This window comes from Amphibalanus amphitrite, unplaced genomic scaffold (genome assembly GCF_019059575.1).
Source record: "Amphibalanus amphitrite isolate SeventyFive unplaced genomic scaffold, NRLGWU_Aamphi_draft 000611F_arrow, whole genome shotgun sequence".
In the NCBI taxonomy this organism is placed as follows: domain Eukaryota; kingdom Metazoa; phylum Arthropoda; class Thecostraca; order Balanomorpha; family Balanidae; genus Amphibalanus; species Amphibalanus amphitrite.
In genome coordinates this window covers 346,874-367,741 of record NW_024882105.1, presented here as the reverse complement: position 1 = coordinate 367,741, position 20,868 = coordinate 346,874, and the positions used below count along the sequence as shown (strand labels likewise).

The following is a 20,868-nucleotide window of genomic DNA, read 5'->3' as shown; positions in this document are numbered from 1 at the left end:
GACCCCGCGTGGGAGCTGATCGCTGACCGTGCCTGACAGGAGGCAGCTCGTGCTCCGCCGGCCGCCGATTGGCGCTGCTCTCTGATGACCTCACCGTGCGCCGGCCGCTGATTGGCCGAGCCAGCTGTGACGTCGGCTGTGGGCGGCAAGGTGGCCGTTATAGCCGTGCGATCGTCGCGTCGAGGTCGACTCTGGCCGCGATGGCGACGGGTCCGCGCTGCCGGGACCACCGCCGGGCGCTGCCGCCGCCGCCTCCGCCGCTGCTGCTCCTCGTGGCGGGGATGGCGCTCCTGGTGGCAGCTGCGCGGCCGGTCGTCGGGCAGACGCCCCTGCTGGCCGACCTGGCCAGTGACGCGACTCCTTGTCAGCCGCGGCCGGACTTCTCGTTCAGCGTGATGCAGCGTGACGGGGCGGGCCGCGCCTGTTGGGACCAGATCCGGGTCATGACCTGCTGGGGTCACTGCAGGTCACACGAGGTGAGTGAGACTGGGGTCACTGCCGGTCACACGAGGTGAGATATCTGGGTCACTGCTAGTCACTCGAGGTGAGATATCGGGGTCGCTGTCGGTCACTCGGGGTGAGATATCGGGGTCGCTGTCGGTCACTCGGAGTGAGTGAGACGGATCATTGTCACTCGGGGTGAGATGTCTGGGTCACGTCATCTAAAGTGAGATGGTATTTTTACTCTGGCTTTGCCGCAAGCATAACAGTGTGATGAAGGACGACTAATGCGTCAACAACCTTTGCTTTTCGGAATGCGCGTGCATTCTGTGCGTTTGAGTGACGGTTAACAGAGCGTCTAATACTAAAGAGCTACAGATCGCAGCTGAAGACTAATGAACATAAGCTGGCTCTCTGACGTGGAATGCCCATTGCCCCTCCTATCACACAATGCTCCAATCGCATCGCTGCCTGGCTGAACACATCCAATGTGTTTTCGTCGCTTTAGCTTGTGTCTATATACATATATACATGATGATGAGGATATGTCCTCAGGTGGACCAAATGGTGCCTAAATCCGTTTTCAGGACGCACACCTGATGTTTTTGGTCCACAGTAAATGAGGCAAATGCTCGAAATGTCGAGGATGGCATACTGGTGCCGAGGACTGCGGACCTCGGTGTGGGGTTAAAGGCCTTTTTGGAGCTCCAACCGTCACCCCCACCAGAATGACATGCCCGACATTTCAAGATTTGCTTAAGAAAACCAAGTAGGACGACTTTGTGCTTGGTAAGCTGACCTCACCTAAACAAAAATAAGCCATTCGACGCGCCTGAGCATGGCGAACACGATGGATTGGAACTAAGATCGTGGATCTGCGACCATTTTTGGTGAAATTATTTAGGTACCAAAAACCGAAACGGTATCTTGGGGCGCTTGACATGACCTCAGAGGTCACCGGTTGGCCTGAAATCTTAAAATCGGGTACCAGTCGCTTCGTCTCGTCAGGGCACCCACGCTGTTTTTCGTGGCTCTAGCTCAATAAGGGGTGAGACGGCGTGGGGGTCGTCCCCCCCTCTCGGCCGGGGCTTATATAGAAATTCAATAGGTCTGGCGAGGATTTAGCTCACCTTATTGTTTCATGTCCCTTAGCATTCGACTCGGCTGATGAGAAGCACAATCTTTTTTAACTCTATCTGTACTGTGTGCCAGGTTCGACATTAAAAAGAAATGCATAGTTTGACCCTATTAGTGGCAGGCTCCTGGCTACCCCTATTAGTGGCAGGGGGGGGGGGCTGTTTACGACCCCCCCTGATATCTCTAGATCTAACGGCCCGATTTTCAAAATTCAAACGGCATTCGATTTCGCTCAACGTGATCTACATTTCTAAAAAATAAAAATTAAATGTCAATAGAGGGGGGTAAAAACGGGCAAATTGCAGATACATTTTAGACTGTTTATCACAGAGGCGGATCCAGCTCAGAGGTTTGGGGGGGGGGGGCAAACCATAACAATTTATCGATTCTTTCCATGCATCGTCCATAGGCGTAATGTTAAAATTATGCCGTTTGGGGGGGGGGGCAAATGCCCATTTTGCCCCCCCCCCTGGATCCGCCACTGGTTTATCACGGCCAGGTTTCTGAACCAATCTTAACGCAACTTTTGCCGATCGATAGAGAATGAACCAGGAATTCACATGGATCCTAAAAATATGCATTTTCAAAAATCATAGGCGGATACAGATCATTGAGATTGGGGGTACACAAAAAGTATAGTAAATAAGGTTTTTGTTGGTACTGTTTCTAAAAAGGGTGGTAATGGTCTTGTTATGTTACAATTTTCTTATGAGAGAACGACTAAAATTGTATTGGTCATGCATAGGCGGTGTCAGGGCACCTATGTTGGGAGGTAAAACATAACCCCCCCCCCCCCCTTTTGGACGCCTGGATCCGCCTATTATAGCAAAAACGTGTCAAAAGAGGATGCACAATAACTTTGTATATGTTATCACATGATACCTTTCATTCACTGTTCGTAAAACTGGTGCATACAGTTATAATACATCAGCATCGTGATCTTCGCCCAAATGACTCGCTTCACGAATAGGACCCCCCCAATTCCCAGTCCTCTGGAGCCGCCCCTGGTAAAGTTATGAACTTGAAATTTTCAGGGAATGTGCCCAATTTAGTTTTAGGAAAAGTCAGAAAATTTCAGCATCGTAGCTTCAGCGGTTTCGGAGATATTCCCGAAAAACCTGAGGGGTGGATGAATCATGAAAACAACCCCCCCTGCCACTAATATAGGGTTAAGCCTGCAGTTATCGCGCCGGACCGCTGCTCACCGCTACACTCGCCGGGCCGGGGGGATCATTAATGGGAGACGATACCCCCTAAGATCGCCCACGTGAAATCACATCTGTGCAGAACAATTTTTTCAGTGATTTTATTTTCAAGCGAGTGACTCATGATTATGGCTAGGAACGCTAAGAACGCTATGTTGACCAGGGCTGCGGACTCGACGGTTTTTTGTGACTTTCGACTCCGACTCAAAAGATCGACTCCGACTCCAACTCCAGCTCCTACTCCGGACATTGCCATTCAGTGGCGGATCCAGGATTTCGCCAAGGGGGGATACGGTATTGTGGTGCCCCCTGGCATTTGGTGCCCCCTAAAAAGTCCACGATGGTGCCACCGGAGACCTCGGGATGGTGCCCCCGGACCCTCGAGATGGTGCCCCCTCCGACCTTGGGATGGTGCCCACGGAGAACTCGGGATAGTGCCCCCGGAGAGCTCGAGATGGTGCCCCCGCGGACCTCGGGATGGAAATAGCCCCACCCGAGGCGAGGGACAGAAATGGGCCTCCGGGAGACCCCAAAAACGGTACCCTATTCCGATAGATCTTCTGTATGGTGCCCCCTTAGGAGACCTCTGGGTTGAAGCTCCCGTCGGTGACCTAAGTGATGAATTAAAAAAAAAAAACTCCGTGATGGTGCCCCCCGGGAGGCCCAAGGGGGGGGGGCATGGCCCCCATGCCCCCCTGGATCCGCCACTGTTGCCCTTAACACGCGCACTGCAGCGGGTCTGAGCCGAACACGAACTGCAGGGGGGGGGGGTTGAAAACACCCCTCCCCCCCCTGAGATCTCAAAAACGGCGCAACGTAGCGACAAGCGGTAAACGGCGTTGGATAGGTTGAGATGAGATCTACAAGAAATACAAAGATCATTTTTGGGTCAGGTCAAAAACGAGGTCAGCAGAGGTCACCAAACTCAAAATGTGGCGATTTTTAGCGATCTCGACATCCCTCCATATTTCCCGCTTTATCTCGGGAACTAGATGAGCTAGAAAGTTGCGAAAAAAGCATTCGATAGCTGTTGAAACGCTCTTTCGCTAAGCTGTCCTCAGATTTGACCTAAGGTCAACGGTTCAGCCTATAGAGGTCATGTAATGTCAGATCAATATTGCAAATTTTCCGGAAATGCTTTTTCTGCAATAAATTTTCTTCCTAAAGAGATAGAGAAATAATTCACACACCATCGTTCTTAGCTCGTCAAGGCGCATCGAATGGTATATAATACCAGTAAAACGCCTTTTGGGCGAAGAACGAGCGAGCGAGATAGTGAGCCCTGCACGTGCGGAAGGGCGAGAGGGTACTTCCAACGGGCTTGTGCAAAGCACCCTTCTAACCGGTCGCTAGCGGTGTGCCAAATTTGAACGCAATCGGCCCAGCCGTTCCTGAGATCTGGAAGCGGCATTCTGCACGTGCGCACGTGCAAATGGGGTCCAAAATGGCTTTTGCACGGCACCCTACTAACCGGTCCCCAACCGTGTACCAAATTTGAGCGCAATCGGCCCAGCCGTTCTCGAGATCTGGAAACGCCCCCTGCACGTGCGCACGTGCAGTAGCACCCTAACCGCAACACATAGGAATGCATTGCCTAGTGGTTGCCTACCTGTATGCCAAGTTTCAGCGAAATCGCCCCAGTAATTACCGAGTTACTGAAATGGGAACAAATTTGGCACCTCTTCTTTTTGTATTTTGCACGTGCAGTGGGGGTCACTCACATAGAGCAAGAGTATCCGACCTGTTATAGAAGGGATGCAGCTACCCTATAAAAATTACCGCAAGAGAATCGCTCAAGCCGCTGCTGAGATATGGGCCTATCAAAATCATTACTTTTGCAAAACTGCTTGAACACCCTTGACTTTTCACGTGGCACGTGCCACGACGGTCACTGAGATGTATCAAAAGTAGTTAATTACGGGGTAGAAGGGATGGGGCTACCCAGCAAAAAAGACCGCAGGCCAATCGGTCCAGCGGTTGCTGAGATATAAGCCTCTCAAAAGCGTTACAGGCCGGGCCGGCCGGGCTGGGCCGGGCCGCTCATACTGAGATTTTTCCGTTATATTGAAAAGACTCGCTTCGCTCGTTGCGCTCGCTCGCTCGTAATGACCTCGAAAGGTCAAGTTCAAAAGTTGACCTCAGGTCAAGGTCATGACCTGACCGAAATAGGTCATGTTGCATATCATTCGATCCGCATTGACGAGACAAACACGATAAACGTCGAACGGAGTCTCTATCTCTATTCAATTAAAAGTTATTGAAGAAAACCCGTTGGTGACCTCAGGTGACCTGAGATCGAGGTCATGTTAGGTCAAACATTGACCAAACTAGGTCAAGTTGCATCTTGATCGACGCGTCTTGATGAAATAAGTGGGATAGTGAAAGAATGACGTTTCTACTTTCTATGTGCCATACTTCTCGAGTTATGTCCGAAATTGCATGCCGGGCCCCAAAAAGTGACCTGACCTAAGGTCACAGAAATAAAAATTTCGAAATATACAAAATGTTCCTTATGGTCTCCTTATATGTTTCTGAAAGTTTCATAGCATTCAGTCAAATGGTGTGGATGTAGCACAGCGTCAAACTTTTTATGAGGTGAGGTCACTTATCGTGACCTGGTGACCTGACCTTGCATGACCTAACACTATTTTTTTCAGAGGTGTTGTAAAATTGTTTGATGAACAGCCATACAAAGTTTCAAAGTCGTAGCTTCACTGGTTTTTGAGTTACAGCGAAAAAACCAGAGGGGGGGGGGTTGAAAACAACCCCCCTGCAGTGCGCGTGTTAAAGTTGTAACATAATGAAAGTAAAGTTCATGTCGAAGATGTTTTTATCTTGCCTGAATCGAGCATTGGCCTCGTATTGCAGCTTAACTTTTAGATAGCTTGCAAATTAAAAGCAGGTTTTGGCGCAGCTATAGTCATCTGCTTTTTTCAACGAAAATGCTTGTCCAAAACGGGTATGGCCTTAGCTTCGAAATAATCTTATTTTGAAAGGTCAGTGAGCATAATGTTGTCAAGTAAACGGGTGTAAACTGTAAGGCATGACTTTGAGCCATGCGGTGTTAACTCCGACTCCGGAGTCGGACTCGGTAAGATTTTAGCCACTCCAACTCCGACTCCGGGCAAAACTAACCCGCAGTTTTACTTACAAAACAATTACAAAACTACTCCGACCGACTCCGATTCCGACGCCGATTCCGACTCCGCAGCCCTGAGTTGATCATAAGAGCATCAAATGACTCGTATTAGCTTGCCAAACAAACGTCTCAAAAATCGCTGTTTTAGATGCCTTAGATCACCTATGTGGAATAATTTTTTATTTGCATAGCAATTATACCTACGTGCTCTGGTCAAAGGAATTGGCTGCGGGGACCGATAGAATTGCTCCAGCTAAGAGGCAAAGAACCAAGTGTCATTCAACCTTAAAACCTTTATGTTCGCATTGCTGTGAGGGCTATCCCCCTGCTACCTCTCGGGTGTCTAAAAATGATGTCACTGATAAATGCCATTGATGATGTCCTTGTGCACCAGCTTAGAGGGAATTTCTTTCGGGTAATATAATCCCGACCTCACTGGACGCTCCAAGGTGCAATCAAAGGGTACTGCTGAAAGCTGATGAGCGCCCCTTGTGAGCTGATTTCCGCCTCATCCGGTCGTCTACATGGACGTGGCAGGAGGCTATACATTATTGACTTGACGGCATCGCATAACCAAAGATTTCCCAGAATGTGTATGCCTCAATTTATTCAAATAACGTAATCTAGGAAGTTCATGTAGTCAATAGCGATAATACACTGAAGTGATTCTGATCCGCTAACAATAAGACAATACGATAACCTAAAAAGCAGGCACCAGGAATCTGATCTTCTTTCCCTTCTCTCTCCCTCTCTCTTTCCTCTTTCTCTCTCTCTCTCTCTCTCTCTCTCTCTCTCTCCCTCTCTCCTCTCGCTCGCTTGCTCTCTACGCTACACACGACCCACGCTCTTACGCCGACTCTGCAGCACGCAACAGCCGACATACGGACCTTCCGACCGGCCGACCGACCAGGCATCTCCTGACGGGCGTCTCCCACGCCGGGCGCACATTAAAATTTCACGGTTCTCACCTCGTACGGCGCTGTGCTGGGCCCATCCGCGCTCCGCCAACGAGTCCCTCACGGCCGCCCGTTCAGATTAGCCATGACTGGCCAAGTGAAGAGCTGTGCCTCTGCCTTCGTCTAATCCGGTGAACCGTGGGCCGTTGACGGGCCGTCTCCGACCACGTGCCATCGCTGAGATCACCTGTGGCGGGCGCAGGGACCGGCCACCTCCTGGAAACCAAAACTAACCAGGAACGCGTGAGCCGGCGCGGCCGGGATAATGGTGTATTATCAGCTCGCGGACGACTCTCAGGCATTGCGGTACAGCCTACGATCGCAGGGTGCTGTGCGGGTCAGCCTACCGACGCAGGCAGTAGACTGCCGTGTGGTTTAGCCTTGGCCGCGCCTCTTCCTTGACGTTTTCTCACGACGTCGGTGATTCAGTACAGAACGGTATTCGTGATACACATTGCTGGGTTATATTCCCCTTACTGACGCACGTGTCTCCTCCAGATTTTCTTCCCTATTTACTCCTTATTGATTTGTAGGCATGGACATTTCTACCACTGGTCGATCACCTTCGGATTTCTGGGTCAATATGTGACGTTAATCACATTAAGAGTAGGCCTCTAGAGGTGCACTTTAAATCGGGTTGGCACCCAGTAAGAGCTGAGTCAGTAATAGTACTCGTATTGTGAGCTCCCTGTTCGTGGCGAGCGTATGCAAATTTACTTAAGACCGAAGTCGGAAATGTGAAAGAATGGGGCGCTGAAGATAAAATGACATGCAAGCTTCACCTCATGCTTTCGGCATAATGTGACATTTTGGTGCAGACAATAAACATGAATCTTCCAAATAGCTGTGAAATGCCAAAGTCTGTTTTTCGTTCATCGGTGTCAATCGGCATGACACGCGCACGAAGGTCCACAGCTATAGCTTGACACAAGCTTTTCCCATCTCCGGGCAAGAATCCAGCGAGACTTAAAATTGGCATCGAGGCTAGCACAATTGAGGTGTAAATGACTGCATTGTTTTGATTTCGTCTAAAGCCAGGAGTCGTCACTTGGTCTTACTCGAAAATGGCCGCCGGAGGGCCGCTCTAACCGCACCTACTGCCGTCTGGCCCAGTGTCTGCCCCTCGCACTCCTCCACGGCCCCCGGGCCTGCACTCACTCTAACTCGCGCTCTGTTCTCGCCTCCCCAGGTGCCCGACTGGCGGTTCCCGTACAAGCGCTCCCACCACCCAGTCTGCATCCACGACCGGAACGCCACGCGCTCTGTCACGCTGACCCACTGTGATCCAGGCGTGGCCGAGGGCACGGCCGACTACCAGTACGTAGACGCCGTCTCGTGCAAGTGCGCCGTCTGCGACTCCTCCAGAGCCAGCTGCGAGGGTGCCAAGTTCAGGAGCACGCGCAGCTGGAGACCTGCCTCGTAGACGGTGGCAGTCGGCTGACAGAGGCTAAACAGCAGCCAAGGGGAGAGATGCGATTGACCAGGAGGACTTTGATAGAAATTGACAACCGAAGATATCGATGGTTCGAATCAGGCCGCAAAAGAAGATGGCTTTCTATGATGAACTGATCCCATTTTCAGACGAAAGAATGTAAAAAAAAGATAAATAACACAAATGAATGATAATATTTATGTTCACGGCAATAATCTCAGGTTCATTAGAAATAGCTGCACAGGTAACTAAATTTCTTGCGTCTGAGTCCACCTAAACGTTCAGAGTGCTGTTTCTAAGAAATGAATGCGAATGGCACGAGTGCAAAAGTGATGAACAACTAAGATTACCTCCCGCGAGACCAATAGTCCAGAGTCGATTTAGGACCATATTCACTCCGAGTCTTACGTCCGTAACCTTGAGTTTTACTACTTCGCTTCGATTTTACTAATTGTTGTCAACGCAAGGTTCATGAATATGAATGAATATGATCATCGTTCGTTGCTTTGAAGTGTTGACTCGTTTCCAGTAATGCGGTCTGTATGGAGAATCGAATGACAGTGGCGAGCGAGTGCCTAAGGTATTCTTCTATTTTTATCAATAGTTATCGCAACCGGTCTTTATCACTTTCATTGTTCTGATGTATTGTTAAAATTCATTCTCGTGAGATGCTCACCGATTGAGATTGAGCTGCCCACCGTTATGTTTATTCGTGTCGTATCACTAGGATTATACATATATGTTTTCCATAGCAATATAGGTTTCGAAAACATCGATTCCACACTGAAGTCGATGAGAGCACTCGTTACTCGATAAGGTTAATGTTCCGATTTGATTTTTTTTTGCGGACTGCCTTTCTTTTCAAAGCCATCTACAAACCTTATCGTTTGCAACGAGAGGCTGGCGGCCGTCCAGACAAATGTATGACGCATCCGTCGCATGTATACATGAATGTAGAGCCCTAGTGCGACACTGCATGTCTGCTCAGTCCGCCGACCTGCCGCGGGAGCGTCCCCTGTGGGGCACGAGGCTGGTAGCACCGCGGCCGGTCGGCGGCCCGCGCGACTGGCCCGCTCCAAACGACTCTGTGATTCGCCCTCCAAGTGCCCGCGGTTGCGACTATGTTAGACGGCTGGTGGTCGCTACTGTGGGCCGCTTGATGATTGAGCACTTGGTGGTTCATATTCTTTGTTCAGGATTGAATAAACTACGTTATTTGACAATCTGTAATTGTTTTTGCTGGATTATCGATTGTTCTTTCGCATTCACGTTTTGAAATAACATGTATCGAATACATTATCTGAATTTCTGGACATCGTTGTGTTTGTGGATGCCTTCGACGCCAATGTATGGTTCTCAGTACTACTTCACACGAAGTGGGGGGGGGGGAGGAGAGGTGAACTGTATAGCTTTACGTTGAGCTCAATAACTTTAATCTAGGAGGACAATTTTCATTTTGATACTACTCGTTGCTGTATTATTTGACTTAGCCCGCGCCCAGGTGGGCCTCTCACCCAAATTTGCCATGGTGGTGGGAGGGGGGGGGGGGACTCAAATGGCCACACCTGTTATCTCGAGAAGTAAGAAAGATAGAAAGACGCGGAAAAAGTATTCGATAGCGCTCAACAATAAACTTAGAATTGGTCTGGATCATTTTTTTTGCTCAGGTCAATCCTGAGGCCACTGGAGGTCATCAAAGGTCACAATTTATGACTTCCCGACTGTGGCCGACAATATCCGACCTTGTACGCCAGCAACAAAAAGAGGTAGAGGGTTGTTTAAAAGCGACCTTCTACCTAAAATCGACAGCTTTTTGAATGTTCTTTCCAACATATTTGCACCATTTTGACCTCAGGTGAAGCAGTTGACCTACAGAGGACAGGAAAGGAAGAAATGCTGGATATTGTAATGCATATGTTACAGGTGGTATGAAAACTCCGTGCGTTTGCAAACGGCCCAGCCGAGTCACGCCGTTTGAAAACCGCCTGAAAGCACCGACCGTTTTCAAACCGCCTGAAATATTAGGCCGTTTGGAAACGACCTAGGCAGTTTCAAAAGGGTCTAGTCAAACGGCTTCAAACGGTTTCAAATAGCTTGTCGAAGTAGGTACAATAACCTCTGAAGATAACTTGATCAATCCAGATTGGTCCCAATACATACAACAATTCGATATATAAGTTGTGAGGGCTCGATAGCTTGCTGCTTTCTCAACACTCTACCTGCATCTGCAGCTTGCTTTTGGACGATCACTAAAATACGACCCGATGTGGCATCAGCCCCTTGCCCTGCCCCTCATGGGACACTGGCGGATCCAAGGAGTGGGAGGGCATTTGGGGTAACTGCCCCCTCACAGCGCTCGGAATGGATGAATATTTGTCGTTTTATAATGTATAGGATAGAAAGAAATTCAACAATTTTTATGCGAAAATTTGCTTTAATTTTCACAGCAGTGGCTAACCGTTAAAGCCCATCGAAATACGAGGAGTTTCTGAAATTTGGAGAAACTTTCGAGAGGTATGCCGCCCCCCGTACCGTCTGCTATAACCATTCTGGATTCGCCCATGTCCTGGGATAACTTTACAGAGGTTCGTGATTTATCAGCGGTGGTGCCTAATGCCCACTGCCGGAAAACCTCGTGGGAAAAGCATAGCCCCAGAAGGTCGGCATTCAATAAAGCCTCATGTACCATATATCTCGGTTATTAATTAGATACAGGTAAGTTGCGAGCACTTCCGGCCACGCGTCCAAGGGGAAATAATAAGGCTGTCTGTTTTACTTTTGCACCTAATGTAGCATAACCTGTATCTATTGGACAGCCTAGATCACGCTCTTGGGACCCGTTATGGGATCAACTCTCACGCAGTGATCGTTTTTATTGGCGAACGCTTCGTGTAATGACTCTTTGATTAGATTCATTCAACGATTTGCAAAGACTCGAAGAAATTTAATTACTCTTTCACACAATGCTCAGGCACGATGAATGATATGTTTTTTATTGGGACAGGTCGCATTAGGGTGTTGACCTCACACGATGGTCAGGTCACGGTCTCTCAGGTGCCGAAAATCGTCTATATAAAAGCATTTGACCTTTAAAAGTTAAATGGCCTAATCCCATAAAAAATGTAAATTAGTGTATCCGTGCTCTTTAGAATGAACGTATCTAAAATGCACCTATAAACATGGATGAAAGCATGTTTTCATCGATTTGACACTTGAGCATATCATCAGGTGTGCTACCTATGGTGTGCTCTAAGTCTTGGAGCTTCTTTATTTTTGTCGTGTGTCCGTATACTATGCCACCGATTAAGACAAACGATGCCTCAAACGAAAGGGAATGAACGGAAGTTTTGTATTTTTATTCGTGGAATACCACGTCAGTCAGGTGGCCGACGTTGTGACTTGTGAGTCTCACAGAGAACGAGCGCCAGAGACCACGCTGGCTCCTCCGCCCTCTGATTAGTTCTGATTAGCGACACGTCGGTGTTGCCATGGCCCATGACCCTCTTCATCGGCTATAGAGCCTTCTTCGCTGAAGCGTACAACGAAACGGCGTACTGCATTACCCGAGGGTGCATTAGCAGCAGAATGGTTTATTTGTTGGAAAGCCCTTTGGGCTGCATACACATGATACCCATTTCGAAAATAAAACTCGACTGCTCGAGCGCGTCATAGGAAACAGTCCAGTTCATTCCTTTGACTCGACGCAATATTTATATGGGGTTTGGAGATATGACAGCCTGGCGCAAATGACACACCTAAAAAAACTTTGATTTATGTAGTTAACTTATAAATGGCGAAATTATTTATTTTCATGCGTGCGCAATGCGCATGCGAATTGCGAGTAACACGTGACCAAGTGCCTTAAAGACTTCTGGGGCACCCTGTAGTTGGCGCTTCAAATATACTCGTAATTACGAAACACCGTAAGGGAGGCGCAAAAATGTACCCCGTGGCCCGTGGATTAACTTATCAAATAGCAAACAGCGATCAAGATGCCTATTTTATTGCGAATGACAAATACGCAGAGATGCGATCACCGAGTTTATTTGCCTCAAGGAATCAGGACACCGGTGTATAAGCTTAGCGCAATGCATCGCCCGCAGGAACTTACCTGGCCAAAAACTTGATCATGAGGTTGTCCCAGCGGTCATACGACAAAACGGTGTTGGGTTGCAACGCGGTCAGGGTCTCTGAAGCTGCCGATCGTTCTTCAAAATGTCCTCGTTCTAAGATGTTTTGTATCGCAATTACTTGGCTAGCCTCACTGGATGCCGCTTCTGAACGATTCTAGCGATGATAGACGTATATACCTAGTACCTACGTACCAGCAAAACATCGATGGAGAGTTCCACCATTGCTGTCATTTCCTGTGTGAAACACTGAGTGTTTACGAGTGATGCCAGGTAGGCGTTTGATGTTCGTCGGTGGCACGTCGAAACCAGATGGCAGCTCTAGTAATCATAAATAAATCGTCGGATTACGAATGATACGGCCCGTTAATCTAAGTGATTTTATAATTAGCGTACTCACAAAATGAAGCAGTGATGAAAATCAAATACAATTAGATATTCTAGTATTGATCATGCCCTACATCTTGATTACTTTTTACGAAAGCTTACCGACTACTCTATCATTTATTACTACCGTGCAAAATCAGCATACCGATGCTTTGATGCACAGGCTCACAATATTCAAACATATCTTGCATGGAAGGGAACATCGTTCTGTCAACGAATCACGCATCACCGTATATTCCAATGTCGACCAAATAATAACTATTATATGTTTTGGTTTGCTTTCACACACATGTACGAGCGCTGCAGCAACAAAGTAGACGTTCATCAGGACGTCATATGCTTTATGCCCCTTTTATAAGAACGCCTTCACGTCTTCTTGCAGTGAAAGCACGCGCACGATTTAGCTGACTTGATTTTCACGTACTTGGGACCATCGATACACTCCATTTTAATGCTGACCTGGAACACAGGATAAGATATCATAAATTCATGGCGGGCTATCTGTGTCAAGAGCTAGGTAACAGGCAGACACTGGTACATTATTTATCTGTGGGTATGAAATAAATTGCATGAACACATATTTATTTTACGCTCATAACCATGTCTCGTCTCGTGACTGACCGCATTCCATTATATTTTGACTGCATTCCATTATATTTAGTTTGGCTTCTCATAAACAGTTTTGGTCAATAGTTACATTTTGGCTGCTAAGTCACGTTTTCCACTCACGTTTTTCGTCTCCATAATGTTGCAGCACTGTCCGACGGAGGTGACCGCGTGTCTCGGGTTCATGCTCAGCGTGTGCCAGCTGGAAGGGTGAGCCGACGAGCCGCACATGCCGTCACAGGCGTTCACCGTGAGCTCGACCGGCGCACAGCCGCGCACCTGGACCAGCTGGGTGTGACCTGAAGGGCGGAGAGGTAAAACCGTCAGTCGAGGGTGAGAGTGACATCAGAGCGCGTACTTGTAACTGGGTACTATCCAAGTAACAAGCAATGCTTAGTTTTGTGCAGCTGAGTCACACGAGATAATTCATAAGCAACCTCAGCGAGCCTGACACTTACCCACCGACTAGCTTGCAATAACTCACCGACCACCTTACATCGAGACTGGACCACTCACCGACCAGCTTACATAGAAACTGGACCAGTCACCTCTCACAGTGGGACTGGACTACTCACCGACCAGCTCACAGCGCGACTGAAACTGGGCCGGCGTCGGCGCCTTGCGGCCGTCCTCTCCCTGTGCCTCTTCCTGAGCCAGCAGGTCGTCTGCCACCTCCTCCAGCAGCAGCTCGGCCCTCTCGGCCATCTCCCAGGGGGAGAGCCGGCGAGAGTCGCCGCTGGAGACCAGCGTGGCCAGCAGGGCCAGCAGCGGCACCAGCAGCGGCACCCGTCCACCGAGTACGGACATTGTGGACAGGCTGACGGGCACAGGCGGATCGTGAGGCGTTGGCTGGAGGCCTGTTTAGTAGGTACGCGAAACCGGGGCTGTTCAAATTGTACGCTCGCCTCAATGTTTAAGGAAGTGGTAAAAATGAATTAAACACACCCGGCATTTTTTATCTATTGACCTCTTTCCTACATTTTATCCTGGAGCCTGGAGGTAGGTGTGAGTAACCTCTTATAGATACGGATTCTTCGCTAAAAATGAAGTGAACATACAATTCTCATATAATTTCTCGCCTAGGCATATACATACTTCTTTGATAACAGAAGCATTCCAGGGATGCATAACGGTATTTATTTGGATTTTAGAGGGAACCTGGTGAAGTAGGACAGCAGGCACCCCTGCCGAGTAGTAAAGTAATCTTGCCCCTGCCGTCTCCGGGTGAGGAGTGGTTCGTTACCTGCGCACGGGTTGGCGGCCGCTCGCACTGGTCAGTGGTGTCTCTCGGGGCTCCGCCGGCGGTCTGGGCCGACGGCGACCTGTGGCTCCCTCCTGGTCCGACGCGCCGACACCGACGAGGCCCTCCTCAGGCTGCTGAGATGACGTCACACGCCCCCGCGCAACAGGTGCCGCGCCCACACACTCCGGAGACCAATGGAAGGGGATTGAAGCATTGGCAGGTAAATTTGGGGTTTGATCGATAGGTTAAACGGTCACTGGTCAGGTCTATGAGCCGAGTATCGAAAATATACGGGATTGCCACAATAAAAAAATGATAGTCTAAATACTAAACTGCTGCGGAGCATCACGTTAAAACGGGAGTTGAGATTACTTGGTCTCTCTTCTGTTCGCTGGTGTTTGGGAGATCCATGGTAAGCCTAACGCATAGGTACCTGTCAAATGTTAAAAATAAACCTCGGTGCACGGTGGAACGCGGACGATAATCTGGGCATCATTATGTTCATGACTGCGGTCACGTGACCAACCTGACCCCAGGCGCCCTTTATGAAAAATATAAGATATGCAAGTATGAGCACCTATTCGGGAAGTTACTATGTCCTGCAAGTTCCATCTCTCTGCAAAAGATCCCCCGGCACTGAGGACGTTGAGAATGTGCGACATGCTGGAAAGCGTACAAAGGGTCACTTATGACACCATAGCTCAGTTACCTGACCTGACCTGAAAATGTGGTTGGTGTCACAAGCTTCGGCTTGAATCAAAGGTCAGGTATGTCAACTTTTAGCTGCTCTCTATCGCAAACGTGTTCTGAGCACTCACGATAAAGCTGTCAGGGGGATGGCACCCCCCTGTGACCGGGTCAAATATCATCGTAATTATGTGTAAAATAATTGCTTCTTACGCATACTTCTGCCGAGGACCTGTCTTCGAACATAGAGGAAAATTTGCCAAGGCTAGAGGCCATAACTCAAGTATTTGAATTTTGCCTCGTGTGTGAAGCATTGCGGCACAGCATGTGAGGCTTTGCGGCACAGCATGCTTCAGGCGCCATACGACAGAGACATCTAGCGACACTGACGGCAACTATTCATTGACTTCTGCAGTCGAGTCGTACGGCAGGACATAAGCACAGGCATATTGGTAGCGAAATGCATCTAACATCGAATAAACATATCATGAGCCAATGGTACCGACAGAATGTGGGGTAGTTCACATTTCATCGAACCGTTCAAAGTTCCAGCGAGATTTTGTGCTGCCGTGGGTTAGGCTTTTTCGTTCGACCTATTGGCAGCAAGTTCTTTGTGAAGCGCTCATACATACTGAACTACGCGAAAATTCTTGATCTGACGCCGCAGCTCGATGGGTGTCGGAAAGGCAGCCACTGACATTTTGACAACCACCTTCTACCACGATTTAGTTTCTCATTAATGGTACCATGTATTTCGTTAATTGAATATCAAAATGCATTTGGGTCGACTCAGGGCACTAACGCTCAGATTCGAACTACTGACCGCGTTGGTCCAGTTTCCGTCTGTCACCTGTGGCATGATAGATTAATTATCTGACTGGGGGCGATCTGGCTCGATCGAGCGACTCTCCCAAACCATCCGATCCATCCACCCCGCCTCCGAGGATGATCTCAAATTGGCACAGCTCAATTAGAAACGTCAGCATGCCAACCGGAGTCCATTTGTAGGATTTCTTCTCTAGGTCAGTGCAACGGCCCCTTAAGCCCATCCCCGGTATAAGCCTATTCGAGGCAGAACGAGCCCAGAGAAATGACAGTCCAATGCCGATTTTAACTGAACCAAAATGACGTGGTCTGCTTTGATGGATCCCACACGCGCTAAAACACACAGCAGTGACGTCACGCACAGAGAAGGCCGATGCAAGTAGAGCACAGAAGAAAAAAGTCCGTTGCAATTTCAGTGCATTTCATTTCATCGAAGCATTTACGTATCACATAGTTGTCCGAACAAGTGCCAGTGATCCGATAAAATGTACAACACAGTATTCGTAGTAATCACGACAGTCTCGTATAACACGGGACGACAATGTCTAAGCGCAGCGTGGACAAGGACATTCATATCTGACTGGGTGGTTTTCAGAAACCGGTGCACAACCTGCAGTGAATGGACATAACACAAGCTCACATTCAAAATCCGGTCATCAGAAGCCGAAACACACAAGCTGATTGAGCGAAACAAATCACATTCAAAGGATATCATCAGCCCGTTTGACCACTACAGAACCAGCCAAAAGGTATCACACCATCATACAAAGCACACATGACGATGAGCGCACCAATGTCTTTCCCATCTCCAGTGGGAGTCCGTTGAGTCTCTTTACGACCAACCACTCTGTCACGCCACACAGGCCGTCTCAATGACGAAGGGGCTGGGCGGCATCACTCAGCTTTCACCTTCTCCGGGGCGCCTCTGACCCAGCCCCAGATGCTGCGCAGCGACATCAGCACGGGGATGCTGACCGGCAGAAACAGCGGAATGTAGATGGCGTACTTCTGGTCGTCCGGGAAATACAGCAGCGCCAGCATGCTCGGGTCATAGATGGCCCGCTCTGAGTTGGCCAGCGCTCGACACGAGCTGGCGTACGCGTCTGCCTCCCGTCCCTCAGCGAGGTACCGCGCCGCCTCCTCGGCCGCCGCCACGCCGTCCTGCACCGCAGCGCCCACCGAGTCGTCGATGACGATGTTGGAGATCTGTTCCAGCATGGCGGCCAGCGAGGCCAGGTTCCGGCGTGCGCTCTCCACGTTCTCGACAGCGCGCCGCCGGCGGAGCGCCATCAGCTCCCAGCCACGGAGTCCGCTGGGGCCGGCCGGTCGGACGGCGGCCTCAGGCGGCGGCTCCGGCACACCCAGCAGCAGGCGCAGCTGGGTAACCAGCACCGTCACCACGCGGCGCGCATCCACCGTCTCCTGACCGGCCGGCGGGTTGTACACCTGCACACCACCCCAGCGCGGCGAGAGGAACGCGTCGGCGGCGCCGGCCGGCCGCAGGTGCAGCGGCTGCTCCGCCGGAGCTGGCACGTACACCACAAATTGCAGCGTGGGCCGGCCGGAGACGGAGGCGCCCAGCCGGGCTTCCAGCGGCGTCACCACCAGCGACAGCTGCTCCTCCGAGAGGAAATACTCGCCGGCCGTGTCGTCCCAGCCGGGCCGCACGCCCAGGTCCGCGTGGTAGAGGTGCTGAGACTTGACGGATATGTTGGCGAGGGGTCGCAGCCGTTCGATGACCGGCTCCAGCAGACGGCCGGCCGCGCCGCTGCCGTCCCAGAGAGGTTCGGGTGAGAGTGGCCGCGGCGCCGCCACCGACACCAGCAGGTCGTAGGCGGGTGCTGAGCGGACTCGGCGAGTGGCCACCGCGTCAGACACATCCCCGACCACCGTCTGGCGGAGCAGCGCGGCCAGCTGCTCAGCACCAACCGTCGGCGTCACTAACACGTCAGCGTAGCGTCCGAACATCACCGGCGCGGCGGCGGACGGCGCCAGCCGCTCGGGCAGCACTATTAGCCGCAGGTGGTCCGACTCTCCGACAGAGTTCAGCGCGTCGTCCGCCGCCCACGGGTCCGCGGCGTCGGCCAGTCGGCCCCGCTCTGCCTCCGTGAACGAGCGGCCGTCCAGCCGACAGTCTGGCAGCAGCGGCGCCAGGCCGGCCGCGAGCCGCTCGGCGGCCGGCCCGTCCTCCGCCAGCACCTCCAGCCGCGCGCCGGCACCCACCCGCAGCTCCAGCTCCTGCAGACCGGCGATACCGCCGTACAGGATGGCCGCCCGGTAGATCTCGGTGGTTTTTAGCCAGACGGGCACGCCGACGGCGATCACGGTGACGGCGAACGACAGAGCGGCCAGCGAGCGCGCCGTGCGCGTGTCGTCCGCGGTGTCCGCGCCGCCGCTGCCGCCAGCCATGACTGCTCACGCTCTGACTGCTGTCAGCAGGACATTGCAACAAAAGGTAGTCCCTAGTGCTGAAACAGATATGAAAATGTCACACCGTTGATAAAACTTTTTCACGTTGACATCTTAACTGGACCAAAATAAAAAATGACCAACAAAAGCAAATATCGACACCTTTTTTTAAAACCCCACATTTGTTCTCTCGTGAAGTTCAGACAAGTTGTTAAGAAACCTTCAAAAAAGGTACAGTCACTCGATTTTTCTCAAGTTTGTCTGTCTTGGCAGATCAAGCAATGCCAGAGCAAGCTTACGAACACACAAATTTGATCAGGATGGGACGATTGGACACTTCTAAAAAGAGATCTTTCGTGCTTCCCGGAAATTCACCGGAGAACAGATGTGGGGTTTAAAAAAAGGTGTCGATATGTTAAGCTAAAGGAAGTTACAAGGGGGGCATTTTTATGTGATAAAAAACAGATGTCTGGAAAATCAAATTATAAATGAACAAAGTCTTATCATCTCCATGGCCAACATGCATTATAAATGTACTATGTACTGCAAATCTTAAGTAATAAGCATGCTGATCTTAAAGCAAGCTATTACTAGAGGAATTGCTCTTATTTTTACTGTTTGTTTTATTGCTTCATCAGCATCTGTACTTATAAATGCAAAAAAGGAAATGACACACCCATATCATTCCAAATTTGATAAACTATTTAGGAAAAATGGTGGCATGAAATATGGATTAAAGTGAACAATGTCTTAATACATTATTAATGAATGTGGACAACTGTGCCCTAAAAATCACTTTATATTTTTCATTATCAATGTAGATGTCAGTAAAGAAATGGAGCAGCTCAGGCTATAAATCACCATGAGGTACCTGATGATAAATTAAAGAATGGTTGGGAAGGCGCCACTGAGTAAGCGACACTTCTGTCATTTTTTATCTCACCCTTAGCCTGTAACCTATCAATATCATATGAAAAATCTAAATACAGTTTAACTGGGATGGAGCCACTAAGGTCTGGAGTTGGACTGAGCCAGTCCATGTTTTATGGCATGCTGCTAGCCACCTTTCAGTTTTCATGGAAACATCAACAATTTTCATTGTTAACATCCAATGACGTTTTTGAAATTTTAATGAAAGTACAAGCCAGAAGGCAATAGGATGTAGCTGCTTGCACTTTGCAGTGTGACTGCCAAACTGCAATTCCTTGAGATGAATATTAACATATTCATGGTGTGTACACTGTACAGTATATAAAATGGTTTGAAACAGGACCCAGGACCCTGCTTGGGGCTGCAGTGCTAGGTGTGGGTACGCAGTAAGTGCCTACCCAGGCCGTAGTAACTAGAATACCTGAAAATGTGTTCCGGTTTGGTGACGTCATTTTGTAAATAGAGCACAATGCACATTTTCTGAGGGAAAAATAAACACATTATTTCTGATTTCTTTGCAACATTCAGAAACATTTCAAGGAAATGTATTTTTTATAATTTGAATTGCTTTCTCAACTCAATTGTTCACACCATGACATTAACTGTCCTGCCAAAAAATTCTTGAGAAACCACCTGGTATTTAATCTGGCATCTCATGAGACGCCTTCTTAATGAATACCTTATTGCTTTGGTGCCTACCCTACCCAGCACAAATCAAAATAAACAGCATTTCACCCTCAAGCCTTTGCTGCCGAATTGGAATCCGATTACAATTACTAATGACACCAACGCTGGTAGGCAGGACTAGGAGCCAGCAAAACAAAAGTTTATCCTTACTTACAGTTAAAGGAAATAGTTCACTTTTTAACATGGGTTTTGAACTGGAATAGCAGTTCCGTAGCTTAGGCTGAGACGAGCATAAATCAGGAGCTTTTACAGCCCAACGATCACCCTAGGCAAAGATATTCTATTTCTCGTCCCGAAAAAGGTGTCTTGCGTTGAGGATGTGTGCCTTGCATATATTTCCATCCAGTATGAAAAGAGCATGGGTCCCGAAAATTCTTCAGAAACTAGAGAAATTATCTACGAGAACTCTAGAGAAATTCTCGTACTGATCAATTAGGACATTCAGGGGAACATTATCAGATCGAGCAGATCGCCCAAATGCCGGTGGCTGCGATAATTTCTCTGTTTCTGAAGAATTTTCGGGACCCATGCTCTTTTCATACTGGATCGCGTGTGCCTTACAGAAACTGAAAAGTTCTTCCTATATCAAAATATAGAAAAAAATCTTTTGTTATAAAAAGGTTTTATTTTCTTTGCTGATTATTTTGAACATAA

At 49.2% G+C, this 20,868-nt stretch overlaps 3 protein-coding genes across 3 annotated transcripts; 1 reads left to right on the top strand and 2 right to left on the bottom strand.

Moving 5' to 3' along the window:
* Window positions 1-146: 146 nt before the first annotated feature.
* On the top strand, window positions 147-9,623 carry LOC122363241 (thyrostimulin beta-5 subunit-like). The gene is made up of 2 exons (XM_043332254.1): window positions 147-476; window positions 8,068-9,623. Exons 1-2 carry the CDS (start codon window positions 201-203, stop codon window positions 8,299-8,301), a joined length of 510 nt encoding a protein of 169 aa, XP_043188189.1. The 5' UTR covers window positions 147-200; the 3' UTR covers window positions 8,302-9,623.
* A 3,387-nt stretch (window positions 9,624-13,010) lies between these two features.
* LOC122363256 (thyrostimulin alpha-2 subunit-like) lies at window positions 13,011-14,240 on the bottom strand. The gene is made up of 3 exons (XM_043332304.1): window positions 14,009-14,240; window positions 13,557-13,732; window positions 13,011-13,286 (listed from the first exon to the last, which is right to left on the bottom strand). The coding sequence occupies exons 1-3, from the start codon at window positions 14,238-14,240 to the stop codon at window positions 13,194-13,196; spliced, it is 501 nt and encodes a 166-aa protein (XP_043188239.1). The 3' UTR covers window positions 13,011-13,193.
* A 2,352-nt stretch (window positions 14,241-16,592) lies between these two features.
* On the bottom strand, window positions 16,593-20,491 carry LOC122363254 (GPI transamidase component PIG-S-like). The gene is made up of 2 exons (XM_043332301.1): window positions 20,465-20,491; window positions 16,593-18,656 (listed from the first exon to the last, which is right to left on the bottom strand). Exon 2 carries the CDS (start codon window positions 18,595-18,597, stop codon window positions 17,083-17,085), a length of 1,515 nt encoding a protein of 504 aa, XP_043188236.1. The 5' UTR covers window positions 18,598-18,656; window positions 20,465-20,491; the 3' UTR covers window positions 16,593-17,082.
* Between the last annotated feature and the right edge of the window lie 377 nt (window positions 20,492-20,868).

What these genes read in the sequence shown, in the direction of transcription:
- LOC122363256 (XM_043332304.1), bottom strand. Translation starts at nt 14,240, where the DNA reads ATGTCCGTACTCGGTGGACGGGTGCCGCTGCTGGTGCCGCTGCTGGCC. An exon ending in GTCGCGCTGTGAGCTGGTCG is followed by an intron (nt 13,733 to 14,008) that starts GTGAGTAGTCCA and finishes TCCGCCCTTCAG; the next exon opens with GTCACACCCAGCTGGTCCAG. An exon ending in ACATTATGGAGACGAAAAAC is followed by an intron (nt 13,287 to 13,556) that starts GTGAGTGGAAAA and finishes CCTGTGTTCCAG; the next exon opens with GTCAGCATTAAAATGGAGTG.
- LOC122363254 (XM_043332301.1), bottom strand. Translation starts at nt 18,597, where the DNA reads ATGGCTGGCGGCAGCGGCGGCGCGGACACCGCGGACGACACGCGCACG.
- LOC122363241 (XM_043332254.1), top strand. Translation starts at nt 201, where the DNA reads ATGGCGACGGGTCCGCGCTGCCGGGACCACCGCCGGGCGCTGCCGCCG. An exon ending in GTCACTGCAGGTCACACGAG is followed by an intron (nt 477 to 8,067) that starts GTGAGTGAGACT and finishes TCGCCTCCCCAG; the next exon opens with GTGCCCGACTGGCGGTTCCC.